At 36.7% G+C, this 16,412-nt stretch overlaps 1 protein-coding gene across 4 annotated transcripts in view; it reads right to left on the reverse strand.

The window, feature by feature from the left end:
* Nucleotides 1-472: 472 nt before the first annotated feature.
* BAZ1A (bromodomain adjacent to zinc finger domain 1A) overlaps nucleotides 473-16,412 on the reverse strand; it is a 92,443-nt gene continuing 76,503 nt past the window's right edge. For all 4 annotated transcript variants that reach the window (XM_053224358.1, XM_027065577.2, XM_027065576.2 and 1 more), the window contains 7 exons: nucleotides 16,001-16,149; nucleotides 8,504-8,751; nucleotides 8,186-8,412; nucleotides 5,906-6,375; nucleotides 3,538-3,680; nucleotides 2,241-2,328; nucleotides 473-1,479 (listed from right to left, as the gene is read on the reverse strand). In XM_053224358.1, the coding sequence (XP_053080333.1) occupies nucleotides 1,283-1,479; nucleotides 2,241-2,328; nucleotides 3,538-3,680; nucleotides 5,906-6,375; nucleotides 8,186-8,412; nucleotides 8,504-8,751; nucleotides 16,001-16,149 (1,522 nt within the window). In that variant the 3' untranslated portion in view covers nucleotides 473-1,282. The remainder of the gene's footprint in view (nucleotides 1,480-2,240; nucleotides 2,329-3,537; nucleotides 3,681-5,905; nucleotides 6,376-8,185; nucleotides 8,413-8,503; nucleotides 8,752-16,000; nucleotides 16,150-16,412) is intronic.

The raw sequence follows: 16,412 nt of genomic DNA on the forward strand, positions 1-16,412 counted from the left end.
TTTGGTTATTGGTATATGAAATGATTACAAATATATCAAAAGTTACAGTTGTGAACATATGGCAAGATTTTAGATGAGAAAACAGGATGATTCTACTGCCTTCCAAAAAGCCCTAGAGAGGACACCTGCGTTTTGCATTCTAAAAAGTAACAGCTAGTCCTATGAAACTAAGGCCTCTGTACATCTTCCATCCCTAAGAAATAGCACCTCCTATTTAATTTATAAAATTTTGAGTGGTGTTTCTTAACCAGGTGGGCATATTCCAAACTTTCTTTCTTCCTTTTACTGAGAATCCCTATTAGAGACTGCTGCTGTTACTCATGGGAGGTATCTTACCTCTCAAGGGTTGGGGCAGAAAAAGATGCAAATCACTGCCATAGAGACTCAGGTACAATAAAACATTAGTTCCTATGGTCTGTATGTATCACATGCAATAGTCCAATTCTGCTTTGTAAAAATTCCAGATTCCAAATACGTGAAAAACATGTATCATTTTATTTGTACACTTAAAAAAAGTTGTACATAGAAACCTGTAATACAGTTCTGTAAAACTGAAGGAACTGTCAGGGAAAAGAGAGGGGTTACCTTTTACTGATTGTTCATTAAAGAAGTTAGAGAAATAAAACAAAAACACAGTAAAATGTTTAAAAAATTAAAGAACATTTTCCAGGTACAAATTTTATAAATACAAAACAAATTCACAAATTATTTTGAATGCTAAATAAATATCTAGTTAATAAACTCAGACTTAATATCTCCAGCCAGCATTGGTACAGCACTTCAAGGATATAAAATTGGATGCATTCATGTGTAGTGTTGAAAGAATGTGCTTATTAAACATCTTAGACATATATGCTTTTTTTTCCTAGACTGTGCTATAATAGAAGATTTATCTGTATGGACAAATCTCCCTTAATACCACACTTCTAAAAAAAAAATCAATGACAAAATAAATCACAGGTGAGAAAATATTTTCAGAGATATTGGGACACATGAATGATCTCAAAATGTACAAAAACCTCTGTAAACCAGTACTGTAACCAATACATCTATCAAACTTATTAGATACTGAACAAAACTGTAGCAAAGGCAATCTTTCCTACATTCTCCTGAGTGCTTAATATTAAAATTGAGAATATAGTGCAGGCCACACTTCAATGTGGTCAATCAGTTGTTATTGCTTTATGTATATAAATATATATGTCTGCTTTAGAGCATGATTTAATGTTCCATTTTCATGAACAATTTGTCTTTCTCAAATATATCCTTCAGAAGGACAAAATTAGATTCGCGACTTCTTTGCAGCTGGTGGTGTGCTAACTTGATCCACATTCCCAGGTGCGACATGGAGTCCAAGTTTTTGAGCCTGAATGTGAAAAAATGCTTGAAGCCTAGTTCCAGCTTTTGCTTCACTTGTGTTACGAGGGTTGTACTCAAAGCAGTTCGAAAACATTAACTCAATATCATCGATAAATTCCGCTAGAAAGAAAAAAACAAATGAGATTAGAATAAAAGTACATAAATTATAAATATACATTTTGTTTGTATCACAGCTGGAAATGTCATTAAGAAAACGGAAGCCCACTTTTTTCTTTACATATTGAAGTCTCTGGGACACCTGGTGGCTCAGTTGGTTAAGCGTCTGACTTTGGTTCAGGTCATGATCTCATGGTTTGTGAGTTTGAGCCCTGCATTGGGCTCTCTGCTGTCAGCACAGAGCCTGCTTCAGATCCTCTGTCTCCCCCCATCCCCCTGCCCCTTCCCTGCTGGTTCTATCTCAAAATAAATAAATAAAAACTTTAAAAAAGAAAGAAAGAAAGAAAAAAGAAACTGAAGCCTCTTCTCCATATTGTTTTCATGTAAAAGACAAACAAATGACCTGACTCTACCCTGTTCCCCAAAAAAGAAATTGAAGCCTCTGAAACAAGGTAGTAGAACTAAAACTTAAAATTGTTGAACTATAAATGCTTTAAAATTGATTTGATGAAACTATGCACTTATGTAATTAGGAATGTTATATAATTACATAGAACTTCTATCAAGATCAGATTCTATAAAATATCTAAAACTCATTTAATCCCCATGCATCTTTTATCTCTGTATACATAGACAAGCATTTTAGGGACCTCTTGGGATGCCATCTATACAACCACATTAATATACATCATTTAAATCACGAGAAAATAGCCTTTACCTCTTTAAACAAAAATAATTATCAGAGAAAAACATAAATTACTTACATGCTAATTTATATTCACATTTGTTCACTTTTTCACGAATTATATTTAAGGCAATGGGCTTTTTGATGATGTCATAATAGTCTGGGACCTGTAAAATAATTCAAATATATCTCCTATAGAAAATTTATCAGAGATAAGTTGTGAAAAGAAAAAGCTTGGGGCACCTGGGTGGCTCAGTCGGTTAAGTATCCAACTCCTGGTTTCAGCTCTGGTCATGGTCTTGTGATTTGAGAGACAGATAGTCTGGCGTCGGGCTCTGTGCTATCAGCTTGGGATTCTCTCTCTCTCCCTTTCTCTCTGCTAAACCCACCTCATGCATACTGCCTCTCTCTCAAAATATATAAATAAACTTAAAAAAAAAAAAGGAGGGGCACCTTAGTGGCTCAGTCAGTTGAGCATCTGACTTTGGCTCAGGTCATGATCTCACAGTTTGTGAGTTCGAGCCCCGCATTGGGCTCTGTGCTGACAGCTCGGAGCCTGGAGCCTGCTTTGGATTCTGTGTCTTCCCTCCCCCCTTCTCTGCCCCTCCCCCGCTCATGCTCTGTCTCTCTCAAAAATAAACATAAAAAATTTCTTTTTAAATAAAAAAAAAGGAGAAAAAGCTTATGATTTTGCTTGTGTGCTCTATTTCTCTCTACTGTGCCTAACACACCCTTTGTTCCATTCAAACTACCCATCATTTCCCATATTCTCATTTCTGGGTCTCCTTTTCCTAGAATGTCCTTATTCTATCTCTTACTATTGAAATCCTACCTTTCCTTAATGACCAGACCAAACAGTTCTAGTTCTTCTATAAAGAACTAATTCCTGCTATTCCCTCCCTTTGAAATGGTCAATCTCCTTTTCTTCTCTACTTCTGGAGGACCATTATAACTTCTATTACAGCACTATAACACTGCCCTATCTGCTGCAGCATATCACATTCTGCTGCAGCACATCACATACGGCCTTAAGTATATAAAGAACTCCAGCACCATCTCAAATCCCTTAGTTTAGGCCATCTCTGTTTTCTTAGGGTACCAATAACGATAATCAGTTGAATTAAATCTATTCATATTCATTACACGGAAAAAAAACTTTGAGGTTATTTCAACACACTGTCATCATTCGTTGAGAATCAGTCACAGGATTAGAAAGGACTGAGAACACAATGCGCCCTAACGTCATTTTTTTCAACACAGGAACCAACGTTCCAGTATGTAGTGACTAATGGGAGTTCTGACTACCTCAAAGTTGCCAAGAAGACTAAAATCAGATAATATACATGAACACATTTTATCAAATCTAATAATTTTACCTGGATTTTGGAAACGAGTTTCAAAAAAGGCCAGCTGTCATCATGCCGTACCAGTTCCACAACAAGTTGTTCAAAAGCAGACAATTCATGAACTCCTCCTTGTCGGCCTGAACTCCTTCGATTCAGTGTCATAGGAGATGATTCTAAATAAATGATTAAATTAATTTTAGGTGATGACAAAGCAAAATATTTGATCACTACAAGCTAAACAGGGTATTATAAATACACCTAAATTCAAAGAGAAAATTGCCATTCTGTATATATTGAGATAAACTAACTTACATTGGAGATATGAAAATCTGGATCAAAAATTACTATTTCCTTTTTTTATTTTTTAAAGATTTTATTTTTAAGTAATCCCTACACCCAATGTGGGACTCAAACTTACAACCCTGAGATCAAGAGTCGCATGCTCCACTGACTGAGCCAGCTAGGCACCCCCACTATTTCCTTTTTGATCATAAAATTTCCAAATGAACATTCACTGGGACCATATTGTGTTTTTTCTTTTTCAATTTTTTAATGTTTATTTATTTTTGAGAGAGAGACAGTGCAAGCAGGGGAGGGGCAGAGAGAGAGGGAGACACAGAATCTGAAGCAGGCTCCAGGCTCTGAGCTGTCAGCACAGAGCCTGATGCAGAGCTCGAACTTGTGAACCGTGAGATGACCTGAGCTGAAGTCAGACGCCTAACTGACCGAGCCACCCAGGTGCCCCATCATTGGGAACATATTGTAACAACAGTGTAATATAAAAGAAAGTTTCTAGAACTTTATACATTTATAAAGTTTATACATTATTTTTTAGCCTGTTATATTAAAAATACATTTTCAACTATAATAAAATGAAAGTAAGCAATTCTCCAGTATTTCTGAAAACACATCCTTAGGAAGGTAACCTCTTCAGATCTAGCAAGTAGGCCTCTTTATAGATTACCTTGCATAAAAGAAAAGTAATTTTCAGCAATGAAGTAAAAGATTATTCCTATAAGTCTTATTTTTTATATGGAGACTTTCTTAAAATGTTTTCTCATAAAATCTAAGGTGTATATAATGAAATACATTAGGAATGTATGAACTAGAGGAAAAGTGTATGAATGAGTAGAAAAGGGCAGCATAGTTCATATTATGAATTCAGGTGTTTAAATTTTCTACTTAAATGTAAATCCATACATTTTCCCCTTTGTCCTTGGAGCCAGGTCAGTAAATTCATAAATCAATTAACAACAACAAAGTCTTTTTCTGAGCAGAGTTTTTTAGAATACAAATGCTTCAGGTGTACTATTTTTTCCAAGTAGCTTGAAGTTCAGAATTGGGGAAGAGCAAAACAGATAAGGGGATGGGAAAAGCTAAATTAGATCTCAGTGCCAAGTTACCTGATAGAACCCTCCCAAACCCAACAACCCGGTGACTGCACATACAGACTAATGGGTCTTCCGTTCTTTCACCAGTGGATTCCTTAATCCTGTCATAGGTTTGAATAATACAATACAACCTATCTATAATTCTTCAAGGAACAGTAATGCTTTTTATGTTTAATTTTATTTTTTTGGAAATATCAAAGTTTTATTACTATGGACACTAAAGGAAGAAAAGAATAGGATTGAAGAGATAAATAAAGAGATTATATGGGATAGAGATTACTATAAAAAATGATTATCAGAATTAAAAAGACAGCTGATGATTACTCCCTAACAATATTACTCTCCCAGCTCTCCCCTGCCCCCAAATTCAGTATGCCAGATAGGAAACTTAACCAAATAACCCAATGTAGCCTGTGTAGGTTATGATGAATATATGTGTTTTAAAGTAGAAAGGGTGGAAGAGAATGAAATGTTAGAATATGTTATACCAAGACTGTTCAAATGTTGGCCAAATCTCTCCATTAGAAACAGAACACTAAAAATTTTTCACAACTATCTTGCTACACTACTAGAAAAATACTGGCAATGTAATTTACCTTACTCCTCAAATGGCTAGCTGCCCCTTCAATGAACATTATGCTTCAGGCTGGGCTGTTCCCTAGTAACTTTGTGTATCTTAGTGACAGCTTTTAAAAAATGATTCAAAGTATCTCAACACTCAATCTTTTTTTTAAAAATTTTTTTTTAATGTTTATTTTTGAGAGAGAGAGAGAGAGAGAGAGAGAGACAGACAGACAGACAGACATAGAACTCAAAGCAGGCTCCAGGCTCTGAGCCGCCAGCACAGAGTCAGATGTGGGGCTCGAACTCATGAAAGCCAAGATCATGACCTGAGCTGAAGTCAGACGCTCAACCGACTGAGCCACCCAGGCACCCCACAACACTCAATCTTTCAAAATTATTCCATTTTCTTAGGTAAGAATAGTTTAAATTAGACTTCTTCATACCTGTAGATTGTCTTTTCCTTCCTCTTCTCTTGGATTCACTATCTTGGAGAGAAAGTTTTGAAGCAACACTTAGAGATCTTGACTTCTCACTTGACTTTGTGGCAATGACTCTGAAGTTAGGGAAGTTGGGACTATTTTCTGGTGTATTATTAGCACTTTTCCTGCCTCTGCGTTTTCTACGAGGACTAAGTAGTTCCACAAATACATCCGCTTGCAGTGGGCCGTAACTCTGGCGAGTAGAACGACCAGCAATTCTTAAAGACTTAGTTTCTGTTGGAGGAGCAGATTTTATCTTTCTAAGGCTTCTACCAGTGGTTTTAGAGGAAACAGTTGTTTTGGGTGTACTCTGCTGACTCCTTGAAGTATATCTTCCAGGATCTTGTCGTTGGCCACGACTGGAGAAAGAAGAGCTAAGTCTCCCTCTTGTTTTAATTGGCAATCTAACTTGTGGTCTTCCTCGTTTTGGTGGGCTGTAAATATTGTTTGAAAACATAATTATTGTACAGAGAAATGATGCAATTAAGATTATTTCTATTCCCCTTGTTCTACTATTCAGCCAATGAGTTCTATATACATTTCTTTTGTCTCCTTACAGTAACAGTTTTTCATCACTTTTCATTACCACTGATGCTGAGGTAACCTACAGTTTTGGCCAATGACTGCAACTAAAATAGGCCTTAAACCTATGGTTCCTGAATAGTATGTTAAGAATCTCTTTGCCATCTTCTGCTTCTTACTGTAAAATACAAAACTAGGTTCAATCTTCCATTTTATTATTATTATTATTTTTTAAGTAAACTCTAACCCCAACGTGGGGCTAGAACTCACGAACTCATGACCCCAAGATCAAGAGTCACATGCTTCAATGACTGAGCCAGCCAGGCAACTCTAGGTTCACTCTTTTAATTGCCTTTAAGCTGTAGACAAGTATCAAACAACTCCATTAAGCCTTTTTATCCATCTCCCCATATACCTGGGCTTCCGGTTTACTTAAAATATTTCCAAGAATTTCCCATATCATCTTTATGTTAACACAAATACTGCCCTTATAATCTACCGGGGCGATAGCTCTTGCTAGTTGGAGCTATTGTTGGGGCTCTTGGGTGGCTCAGTTGGTTAAGCGTTTGATTTCAGCTCAGATCATGATCTCATGGTTCGTGGGTTCGAGCCCTGTGTCAGACTCTGTGCTGACAGCTCATGGCCTAGAGCCTGCTTTGGATTCTGTGTCTCTGTCTCTCTCTGTCCCTACCCTGCTCGTACTCTCTCTCTCTCTCTCAAAAATAAACATTAAAAAAAAATTAAAAACAAAAAAAGAAACAAAAACAAATAAAAACAACTTGTTTATTTATTTATTTTTTTTTAAATTTTTTTTTTTCAACGTTTATTTATTTTTGGGACAGAGAGAGACAGAGCATGAACGGGGGAGGGGCAGAGAGAGAGGGAGACAAAGAATCGGAAACAGGCTCCAGGCTCTGAGCCATCAGCCCAGAGCCTGACGCAGGGCTCGAACTCCCGGACCGTGAGATCGTGACCTGGTGGAAGTTGGATGCTTAACCGACTGCGCCACCCAGGCGCCCCAACAACTTGTTTAAAATAGATGGGGCAGCTCTTTCTACTTACCCCTCCTCAGACTGGCCTTTTTGTACTTTGTCAGTTCTAAGCTGCCCTTGCTTCACATTCACTTTCCTGATTCCACATGAATGGGGTTCAAATGTTAAAAAGGGACAAATAAAGGGAGAATGCTCTAGCGCTGCCACGGCTGGAATAGCCAGGCACTTGCTAAGTTGCAGAGTACTTGGCTATATGGTAGTATATAGAAGTTGACCCCTTCTGGGTGCTAATGTGGTAGAAGTATAACAATATAATGTGCTTCTTGGCATATCTCTTTCTCTCTTTGTTCGAGTATAACTCCTTGAGAAAGCAATAGGGGCACAGGGAAGCTGCATTCATTTTTATCTCATGAATATCCTCTGGAATGCTTATTTGCTGCTTCAGGCATAAAATGAAGTAAAATCAAACTTAATGGAGGTCTGAATTAGTATTCCTGTCCAAACTTGAACTCATATTTGATTTTATGATCTGGGTAAGTTCATATAGCTACTATACTTCCTCAGGAATAATTTCAAATGCTTATAAAACTAAAGCAAGGATCACCTCAGGCCACTTATTACCCACCGGTTTTTAAAAAAGTCAAGGGCCCAACCATTCCATTTGTATTTGCGAGGTCAAGACACTGTGTGAATAAAACTCACAAACTCTCATTTTATTGCATGGACTTACCTGACTTCTTCCTCTTCCTGTGAGTCATCTTCATCTTGTTCTACCTCATATTCTTCCTCCTCACTTTGACCCTCTTCATCATCATCATCAACTTCATCATCCTCACCTCCCATACTGTCTTCCATCTCTTCATCACTCTCCAAGGATGGTCTCTGTCTAGAGGAGAGTCTTCTCGAACGTTGCTTTGGCCGACACTCTGGACAAAACCAATCTCCTTCAGGCACAGTCTGACAAATCACAGAAATGATCATTAATCATCTATCACTCAAAACCTCAATCACTCAATTTAATCTAAGAAGTAGAAGAAGGGAAAAATACCTTTAGCTTTGGCCGAACACAGTAGGTATGATGACCCCGATCACAGCCATCACAAAGCACCATGTTTTCAGCATCACCCTTCTTTCGGCATATCTTGCAACGAGCATTCAGTATAGATTTAGACCATATCACACTACGATCCAAGGTGGAGAGATGAAGAAAGACTTGGGATAGACTAGCAGAAGCAAGGAGAGACTCTCTCCAACGGTCCAGGACTGTTTTATAAGAACGTCCACTGTCACTGGCATCTTAAAAGAAAAGGTAAAATGATTAAAGTTTCTAGGCAAACCTTAGACATCTCCTAGAACTATTTTCTTAGTAGTTTAAACAGATTTGATTTTGAAGTTTTTCTAATACTTAACAAAAAGATGTTAATATTAAAAAGAAAACTTCATGTTAAAGAAAATATTTGCTGAGCCGTATCTTGTTTATGACATAAGGAATTATTTAAACCCGTATATCAAATGCTTGAAGATTTCAATAGTTAAAAGAGAAAAATAACTTAGGCAATGTGTTCTCAATCTAGTCTTTGTTACCAAATCTTGACCTAATTTAGAGGACTGGCTAAATATGATTACAAGTCAGTGACTATTCATTTGAATCAAGAATATTACTTCTTCTTTTCGGATAAAAGATGGACTTCTCTCTAAGTATCAATCATATGAGGTTTCTTTTGGGGCTGATGAAAATTTTCTGAAATTAGATCATGGGGAATGGCTGCTGAATTATACACTTTTTAAAAGGATGAATTTTACATATGTGAATTATATCTTAATAAAGCTATTATTAAAAATACCAATTCTGTACAAATGCCAACTCTGTTATCTTCTATCTCTAGGAAAATACATATTTTTTATGTTTATTTATTTTTGACAGTGAGACACAACATGAGCAATGGGCAGAGAGAGAAGGAGACAGAGGATCCAAAGCGGGCTTTGCATTGACAGCTGAGAGCCTGATACGGGGCTTGAACTCATGAACCATGAGAGCATGACCTAAGCTGAAACTGGTCACTCAACCAACTGACCCACCTAGGCGCCGCTCTAAGAAAATAATTTTTAAATGAGGTAAATAAAAAATGCTAATACCCCATCTCCCAAAAGAACTTTCAGCACCAATATTTATATAGAAACATTTGGAACTTTCTGTCATTAATAACATCATTCCTTTATCTTCTGGACTAAAAAATTTATTAAGTGTCATTTCATTAGATGCCATTAATCTAGTCAGTCTATCATTTTACATTGGTATGTGATTTCCATCTTCAATTATTGCTGGAGCACCTGGGTGGCTCAGTCGGTTTGTGCTCAGGTCATGATTTCACGGTTTGTGAGTTCAAACCTTGCCACAGGCTTGCTGCTGTCAGCGCAGAGCCCGCTTCAGATCTTCTGCCCTCCCGTCCCTGCCCCCGCCTCTCCTGGCACATGATCTCTCTCAAAACAAAACATTAAAAAAAATAAGCTTCAATTATTGCTACCACCTTAATTTTCCTAAGATATACTTAATTATGAAGGGACCAGCACATAATGTCAAAATTCTACAAGATATATAAGACTCCATACATACTTTGTTCCTATTGTACCATATTTCCTACTATTATCTTAATAATAAAAAAAAAAGTCCTCCTGGGCCATAACATAATGCTTAAAAGAATGTGAGCTCTGCATGGGGCGCCTGGGTGGCTCAGTTAGTTGAGCGTCCGGCTTCGGCTCAGGTCATGATCTCACAGTTTGTGAGTTTGAGCCCCGCGTCGGGCTCTGTGCTGACAGCTCAGAGCCTGGAACCTGTTTCAGATTCTGTGTCTCCCTCTCTCTCTGCTCCTCGCCTGCTCATGCTCTCTCTCTTTCTCTCTCTCTCAAAAATAAATAAAAATTAAAAAAATTTTTTTTTAAGAATGTGAGCTCTGGAGTCAGTCTGCCTTGAGGTGAGTACTAGCTCCCCTATGTGAGCTTGGGCAAATTACTTAACCTCTCTGTGCTTAGGTTCTTCAAGAGTAATATGTGGATACTATCCACCTCTGAGAACTGGTGGGAAGATTAAGTGGGATAATGTACATAAGAAAAATAAAATGCCTGTCATGCATAAGTAAATGCTGTTAATGTTATCATTATTTCTGAATTATACTGTTCCTCCTATGCGCAACAATTTAGAAGATGACACAAGTTGTGTTCTATGGTCCCTACCTTTAGGAATTAGGAAACTTTTTATACAGCTGGGAGAGTGAAGATATACACGAGGAGCTGAAATCATAAAGGAACAGACCTGCCAAACACTAGTGAGGTCTTGAGCTCTTGTTTGACTGTTAGGGTGAGAGAGACAGGACATGGAATCAAGGGCTCACCCAATGTGTTGAATCCTTTCTGAAAAGCTAGGACACCATAAGGCTATACCTTTAAGTGTAAGGGTGGAAAAGGGTACCATGCAGAAAGAAAGATGTAGCAAGGAAATCTGCTCATTTGGGCCTTGGTGTTGGGTGGAAAGGGAAAATAAATCTACCACGAGAATATGTAGCTATAAGCAATGCCTTAAAACAGTTTAAAACCTGAAAAAAACAAAATTTTTAAAGGGGGTTCAGGTTGGTAGTGACCTCAGGTGAATGGCAGAAACAAGTACAAATCTTTGCACATTCTCTCTGAAGAAATTTCCATGGATCAAGTTCTGAGAAATGAGTTTCGTCAAAACCCATAATGCACATGTGGAAACAAAACGTTGCAAGCCAGAGCCCGCAGAATCTGACCAAGAAAGACCTGAAATATCAGAATTAGACACAGAATATAACAAAACAACTATTTTAATATGTTTTAAGAAATAAACGTTTGAAAATATAACCAAGGAGTTTGAAAATAATCAGAACCTCCAAAAATAAGAGATTAACAGCTCAATGGGAGAGGGAAAAAATGAATGGGTCAAACGGCTCTTCAGGCAAAGCTAAAGAGAAATATTAGCCAAGTGGGAAATGCAATAATACAGTCTTTGTTTTATTTCTACCCTCTCATTTTGTGTTTTCTATTTACCTTGGTTTTTTGATGTAAGGCTTCATGAAAAGTTCTGGCCTGAGCAGAACCTCTAAGGAAGGAGGCAACAAAAATTGCTAGTTCAAAGATCTTGAAGAAATCTTTCTGGGTAAATCAGAGGACATTCTTATTGTTAAGTGTAAGAAATAAGTTTGCATAGGCCAATGTGGAAGAGTGGAAGAAAAAGACAAATTGTGAAGACACTTTGGAATTTTGGAAGTCTGTTTGATTGTTAACTCAAAGGTTGGTGACACATTATGGGTTTTGATCAAAGATGTGCTTTAATAAAATTAAACCAGTGGTAGGTAGCTCAAGGTCCAATTTTTATCCCATCTATTTTTAAATATTCTATTTTTTCTTTTTAAAAGTTTATTCTCATTTATTTTGAGAGAGACATAGAGAGCAAATGGAGGAGGTGCAGAGAGAGAGAGAGAGAGAGAGAGAGAGAGAGAGAGAGAGAGGGAGAACCCCAGCAGAGCCCAATGGGGAGCTCGAACCCATGAACTGAAGATCATGACCTGAGCCAAAATCAAGAGTTGGATGCTTAACCTACTGAGCCACCCAGGTGCCCCTTGCTGACTGAGCCACCAGGTGCCCCTTAAATATTCTAAATACAAAAGGATGTCCATGTTTTTCTTTTATATAGTATCAATAAGGATAAAAAGTATATATAATTGATTCCATTTTTTGGTTTATTTTCTTGCTTCTTCTCCTGATTATAAAACTCTCAAGGGGAGATAGATCTTCTCTTTTATCTTCCATCATGCCAGCATAAGTTCCTCAAGAAATTACTAATTAAAAGTATGTTACTAATATGAAGTAACGGTAGAGTCATATGATCAAATATTACACTGGGAGATTTCTTATTATTAACTGCCACATACAGTAATTCATGTGACCAAGCTATGTAGGTTTCTCCAGGGGATAAAACAACACAAAAAAACTCCCACCTTCTAGTAAAAAAAAAAAAATTCTATAAATAAATACCATATGCAAAATAAACATACCTTGCATTACTGTTCGTCGTTTTCACAGATAAGTAAGTATACTAAAACTCACCAATGTCAACTTTTTATATACCACTTTTTAAAAAATGTTTTTTCTTTTTGAGAGAGAGAGACAGAGAGATAGTGCACAAGCGGGGGAGGTGCAGAGAGAGAGTGGGGCAGAGGATCGGAAGTGGGCTCCAGGCTGACAGCAGAGAGCTCAACTCAGGGCTCAAACTCACGAACCGTGAGATTACGACCTAAGCAGAAGTCAGATACTCAACTGATTGAGCCACCCTATATATCAGTTTTTACGTTTCATTATCTGAGGTATGAAATGTAGAAAGGAAAATGCTAGGAAGAGGATATTGTTTTATAAGCTTATCCCCAACCCCACTCCTTTCCAAAAAAATTAAACCCACGGTTTTCCTTCAAAAGCTAAATATTCAAACCAGTGCTCAGCAACATAGAAAGTAAATTCATAATTCTTTAAAAAGACAAAATTCTTTAAAAAGTTAAAAATTTACCCTCTCTCACACTAGATTGATCTTCCTCTTTTTCTTGTCCTTTTTTTTTAATCTCCCTTTTGATCTTTATTAATTTCTGTGTTACCTAATTTCAAACTGATAAAGTTAGTTTGAGGATTTTTTTCATAGCTTACGGGTGATGACTTTATGAAGTAATGACTTTATAAGCGATGAAATTACCAATCTGAACAAACAATTCTCACATATCTTACCTAAAATAATTAAAATATGAGTATCTTCCTCAAGTTAAAAAAGCCTAGTTTTATTAATGTGATTAATTAGAATAAAAGGGACATACTAAGGAAAGTGGAACAAGAGTAGAATTTTTATTTCTTATTTGCTTCCTCAAGAAACTGAAATAATCTTTGAAGCTAAACTGGGAAAATTCCTACCACAATTAATTTACTATGTTGAAAAATAATCACAAGCATGGAGAATTTTAATATATATGCTATCTCAAACATTCATAAAGTGGAACCCCCATTTCTCTTCCACATTAAGGTATACTTGATTACCTTGATCTGATGTTTAGATTACCTTAGGGGCACCTGGGTGGCTCAGTCAGTTGGGCGTCCGACTTTGGCCCAGGTCATGATCTCGTGGTTTGTGAATTCGAGCCCTGGGTCTGGCTCTGTGCTGATAGCTCAGAGCCTGAAGCGTGCTTCGGATTCTGTGTCTCCCTCTCTCTCTGCCCCTCCCCACTCGTGCTCTGTCTGTCTCTCTCTCAAAAATAAATAAACATTAAAAAAAAAAAAAAGATTATCTTAAAAACCCAGAGACAGCTCTATCTCTTGTTGTCCCATTCAAAACAGACCCTCCAAAAGCTTAAACATAATATAAAAAGCTACAGACACCAATTATTCTATTAATTTTTTTAATATCTATTTACCTTTGAGAGAAAGAGACAGAGCCTGAGGGGGAGAGGGACTGAGAGAGAGGGAGACACAGAATTGGAAGCAGGCTCCAGCTCTAAGCTGTCAGCACAGAGCCCGATGCGGAGCTCGAACTCACAAACCGTGAGATCATGACCTGAGCTGAAGTCAGACACTCAACTGACTGAGGCACCCAGGTGCCCCTCTATTAATTTTTTATGTGGCAGCAATGGTAGATGATAATATCCATATTATAAATGATTAACATCTAACTTTGATCAATATTTACCGCTAAAGTAAGTTAAACTTTTGTTTCACCTATTTTTTAAGACTTCAAATTGAAATTGCTCCTTTTTATCTGTTAGGATGAAATGAATGTTCCAACACTGCTATATACAAACCAGCATAAAGAACACTATAGCTCTCAGCTCTCATATAACCTACTAGATATTAGTTGCAACATTCTCCAGTGTTAACTTTTCCCCTTTGTCTAAGTTTTTAAAAAGATGTACTGATGAAAATATGGACACACTAAGCAATTTGATTTTTTTCCCCTTGAATTTATAAACAACTTTAATTGATGGCAATTTCAGAAATGGAAAAAGCTGAATTGCATCTTATCTCTTTTGGAATCATGGGATTAATGAGTAGTAGTGATATATTTCTAAGAGCTACATAGTTTACAAATAACTGTCAATTGAAATTTTAATTGAAGTAATTGTAGATTCACATGTGCTTGTAAGAAATCTCTTGTACATGTAATTCAATTTAGACACAGAAAATATTAAGAAATATTGAAGACTGGGAAGTAAGAGTGACATAGCAAATACAAACTAATATTTTTGTGAGCTTTGATCACATGTATTTATTTCTACAACTGCTACTTTCCAATCTGAAAAGTGGTTATTAAGCTCATGGTGGAATTATCAATTTATAAAAAATATGAATAGGCTTATTAGAACAATGAGATACTGGCCATAAACTCTTCAATTTTAAAACAGACATTTAAAAAATATATTCACATTCTGATAGCACCATATATTTATGAAAATTTTGTTCTTAATATTCAACAATATTCACGTAATTTAAAAAGGATTTGGGCGTCTGGGTGGCTCAGTCGGTTAAGCATCCGACTTTGGCTTAGGTCATCATCTTACAGTTTGCATGTTCGAGCCCTGCATTGGGCTCTGTGCTGAGAGCTTGGAGCCTGGAGCCTGGAGCCTGCTTCTGCTTCTGTGTTTCCCTCTCCCTCTGCTCCTCCCCTACTCATGCTCTGTCTCTCTCTGTCTCTCAAAAATAGTATTAAAAATTTTTTTAAATGATTTTAGTCTATTCAAGTTGCTTTTTCAATATGAGACCAAAAGATATGGCTTTAAAAACTGTTTCTTCTCGCACCCCACTACTGAGATACAAACTATCTTGAATATGATGAGCTATAAATTAATTTAACATCAACCATAGGGAAGTAGAGGCAGTTACGACATGAAAATTGATTTGGAACTTGAAACACACATTTTCCCAAAGACATAGTGATTATATTCCTAGCTTAGTCCCTAAAAGCACATTAATTTAATAAACTGCTAAAACATGATCCAGATAGTATTATTTCTATCATCCTAGCCATAAATTATAGAGAATTTCCTCATTTGTATTTAACACTTGGTATTTCTGATTTAGTGCTTCTTATACAGTGCTCAGGTTAGTGACCCACACTGTTAAACCATACCCCCAGTGGTGGAGATTTAAGTAGCTTCTTTGGGATTCTGTTTTAAATAACAAGAGAAATACTTATCTACAACTTTAGATCATTCAGGATCTGGCTAGTCACAGGTTTTGGTAATCTTTCTTTTGATGAAACTTACACACAAAAGAAAGGATTAACAGATACACTTAAATAGACAGTCATTAAAGATCAGTATCTACAATAAAAAGTACTTTAGCATTATTTAAAAAAATCTCAGGCTTTTAAGTGAAAATATAATCTCAAGCTTTTCCAATTAGCCAATTTTACTGTGTCAGCCCATAAATTTCTATTAAGAGGCAATTTCAAAATCATTTAAAATATAAATAATATTTTGAAGTAAAAATTGATACTTACCAAGTGGAGCTTTGAGAAAACGCCGCTCAATGCCCTGCTCTATCTGAAAAAGCGCCATTGCCAGATAATGAACCACATTGCTTACTGACTGTGGTGTGCTTGCATTAGTTGAGACAGTACTTGGAGTTTCTGTTTTTATGCCCAAAAGTCTACAATGAAAACATGGAAGAGTTTATGGTACTTAAAAACACTGTTAGGTAAGACTTGAGTATAACTCCTTCAAATGCTTACTCACACCTGTGTAAGAAATAGTTTCCCCAATCTCAAAGGAGATCACATAAGCTAGCAGGAAAGGGAGATAAATACATGAATCAAGAGCTTAACTAAATACCAAGTCCTTTAAGGTCAGAAGGGCAAATATTTGGAGGAGGAAAGGTGGATGAGACACGGGTTAGGGGAAAGGATTTAGGGA

This window comes from Acinonyx jubatus, chromosome B3, assembly GCF_027475565.1.
Source record: "Acinonyx jubatus isolate Ajub_Pintada_27869175 chromosome B3, VMU_Ajub_asm_v1.0, whole genome shotgun sequence".
Taxonomy (NCBI): domain Eukaryota; kingdom Metazoa; phylum Chordata; class Mammalia; order Carnivora; family Felidae; genus Acinonyx; species Acinonyx jubatus.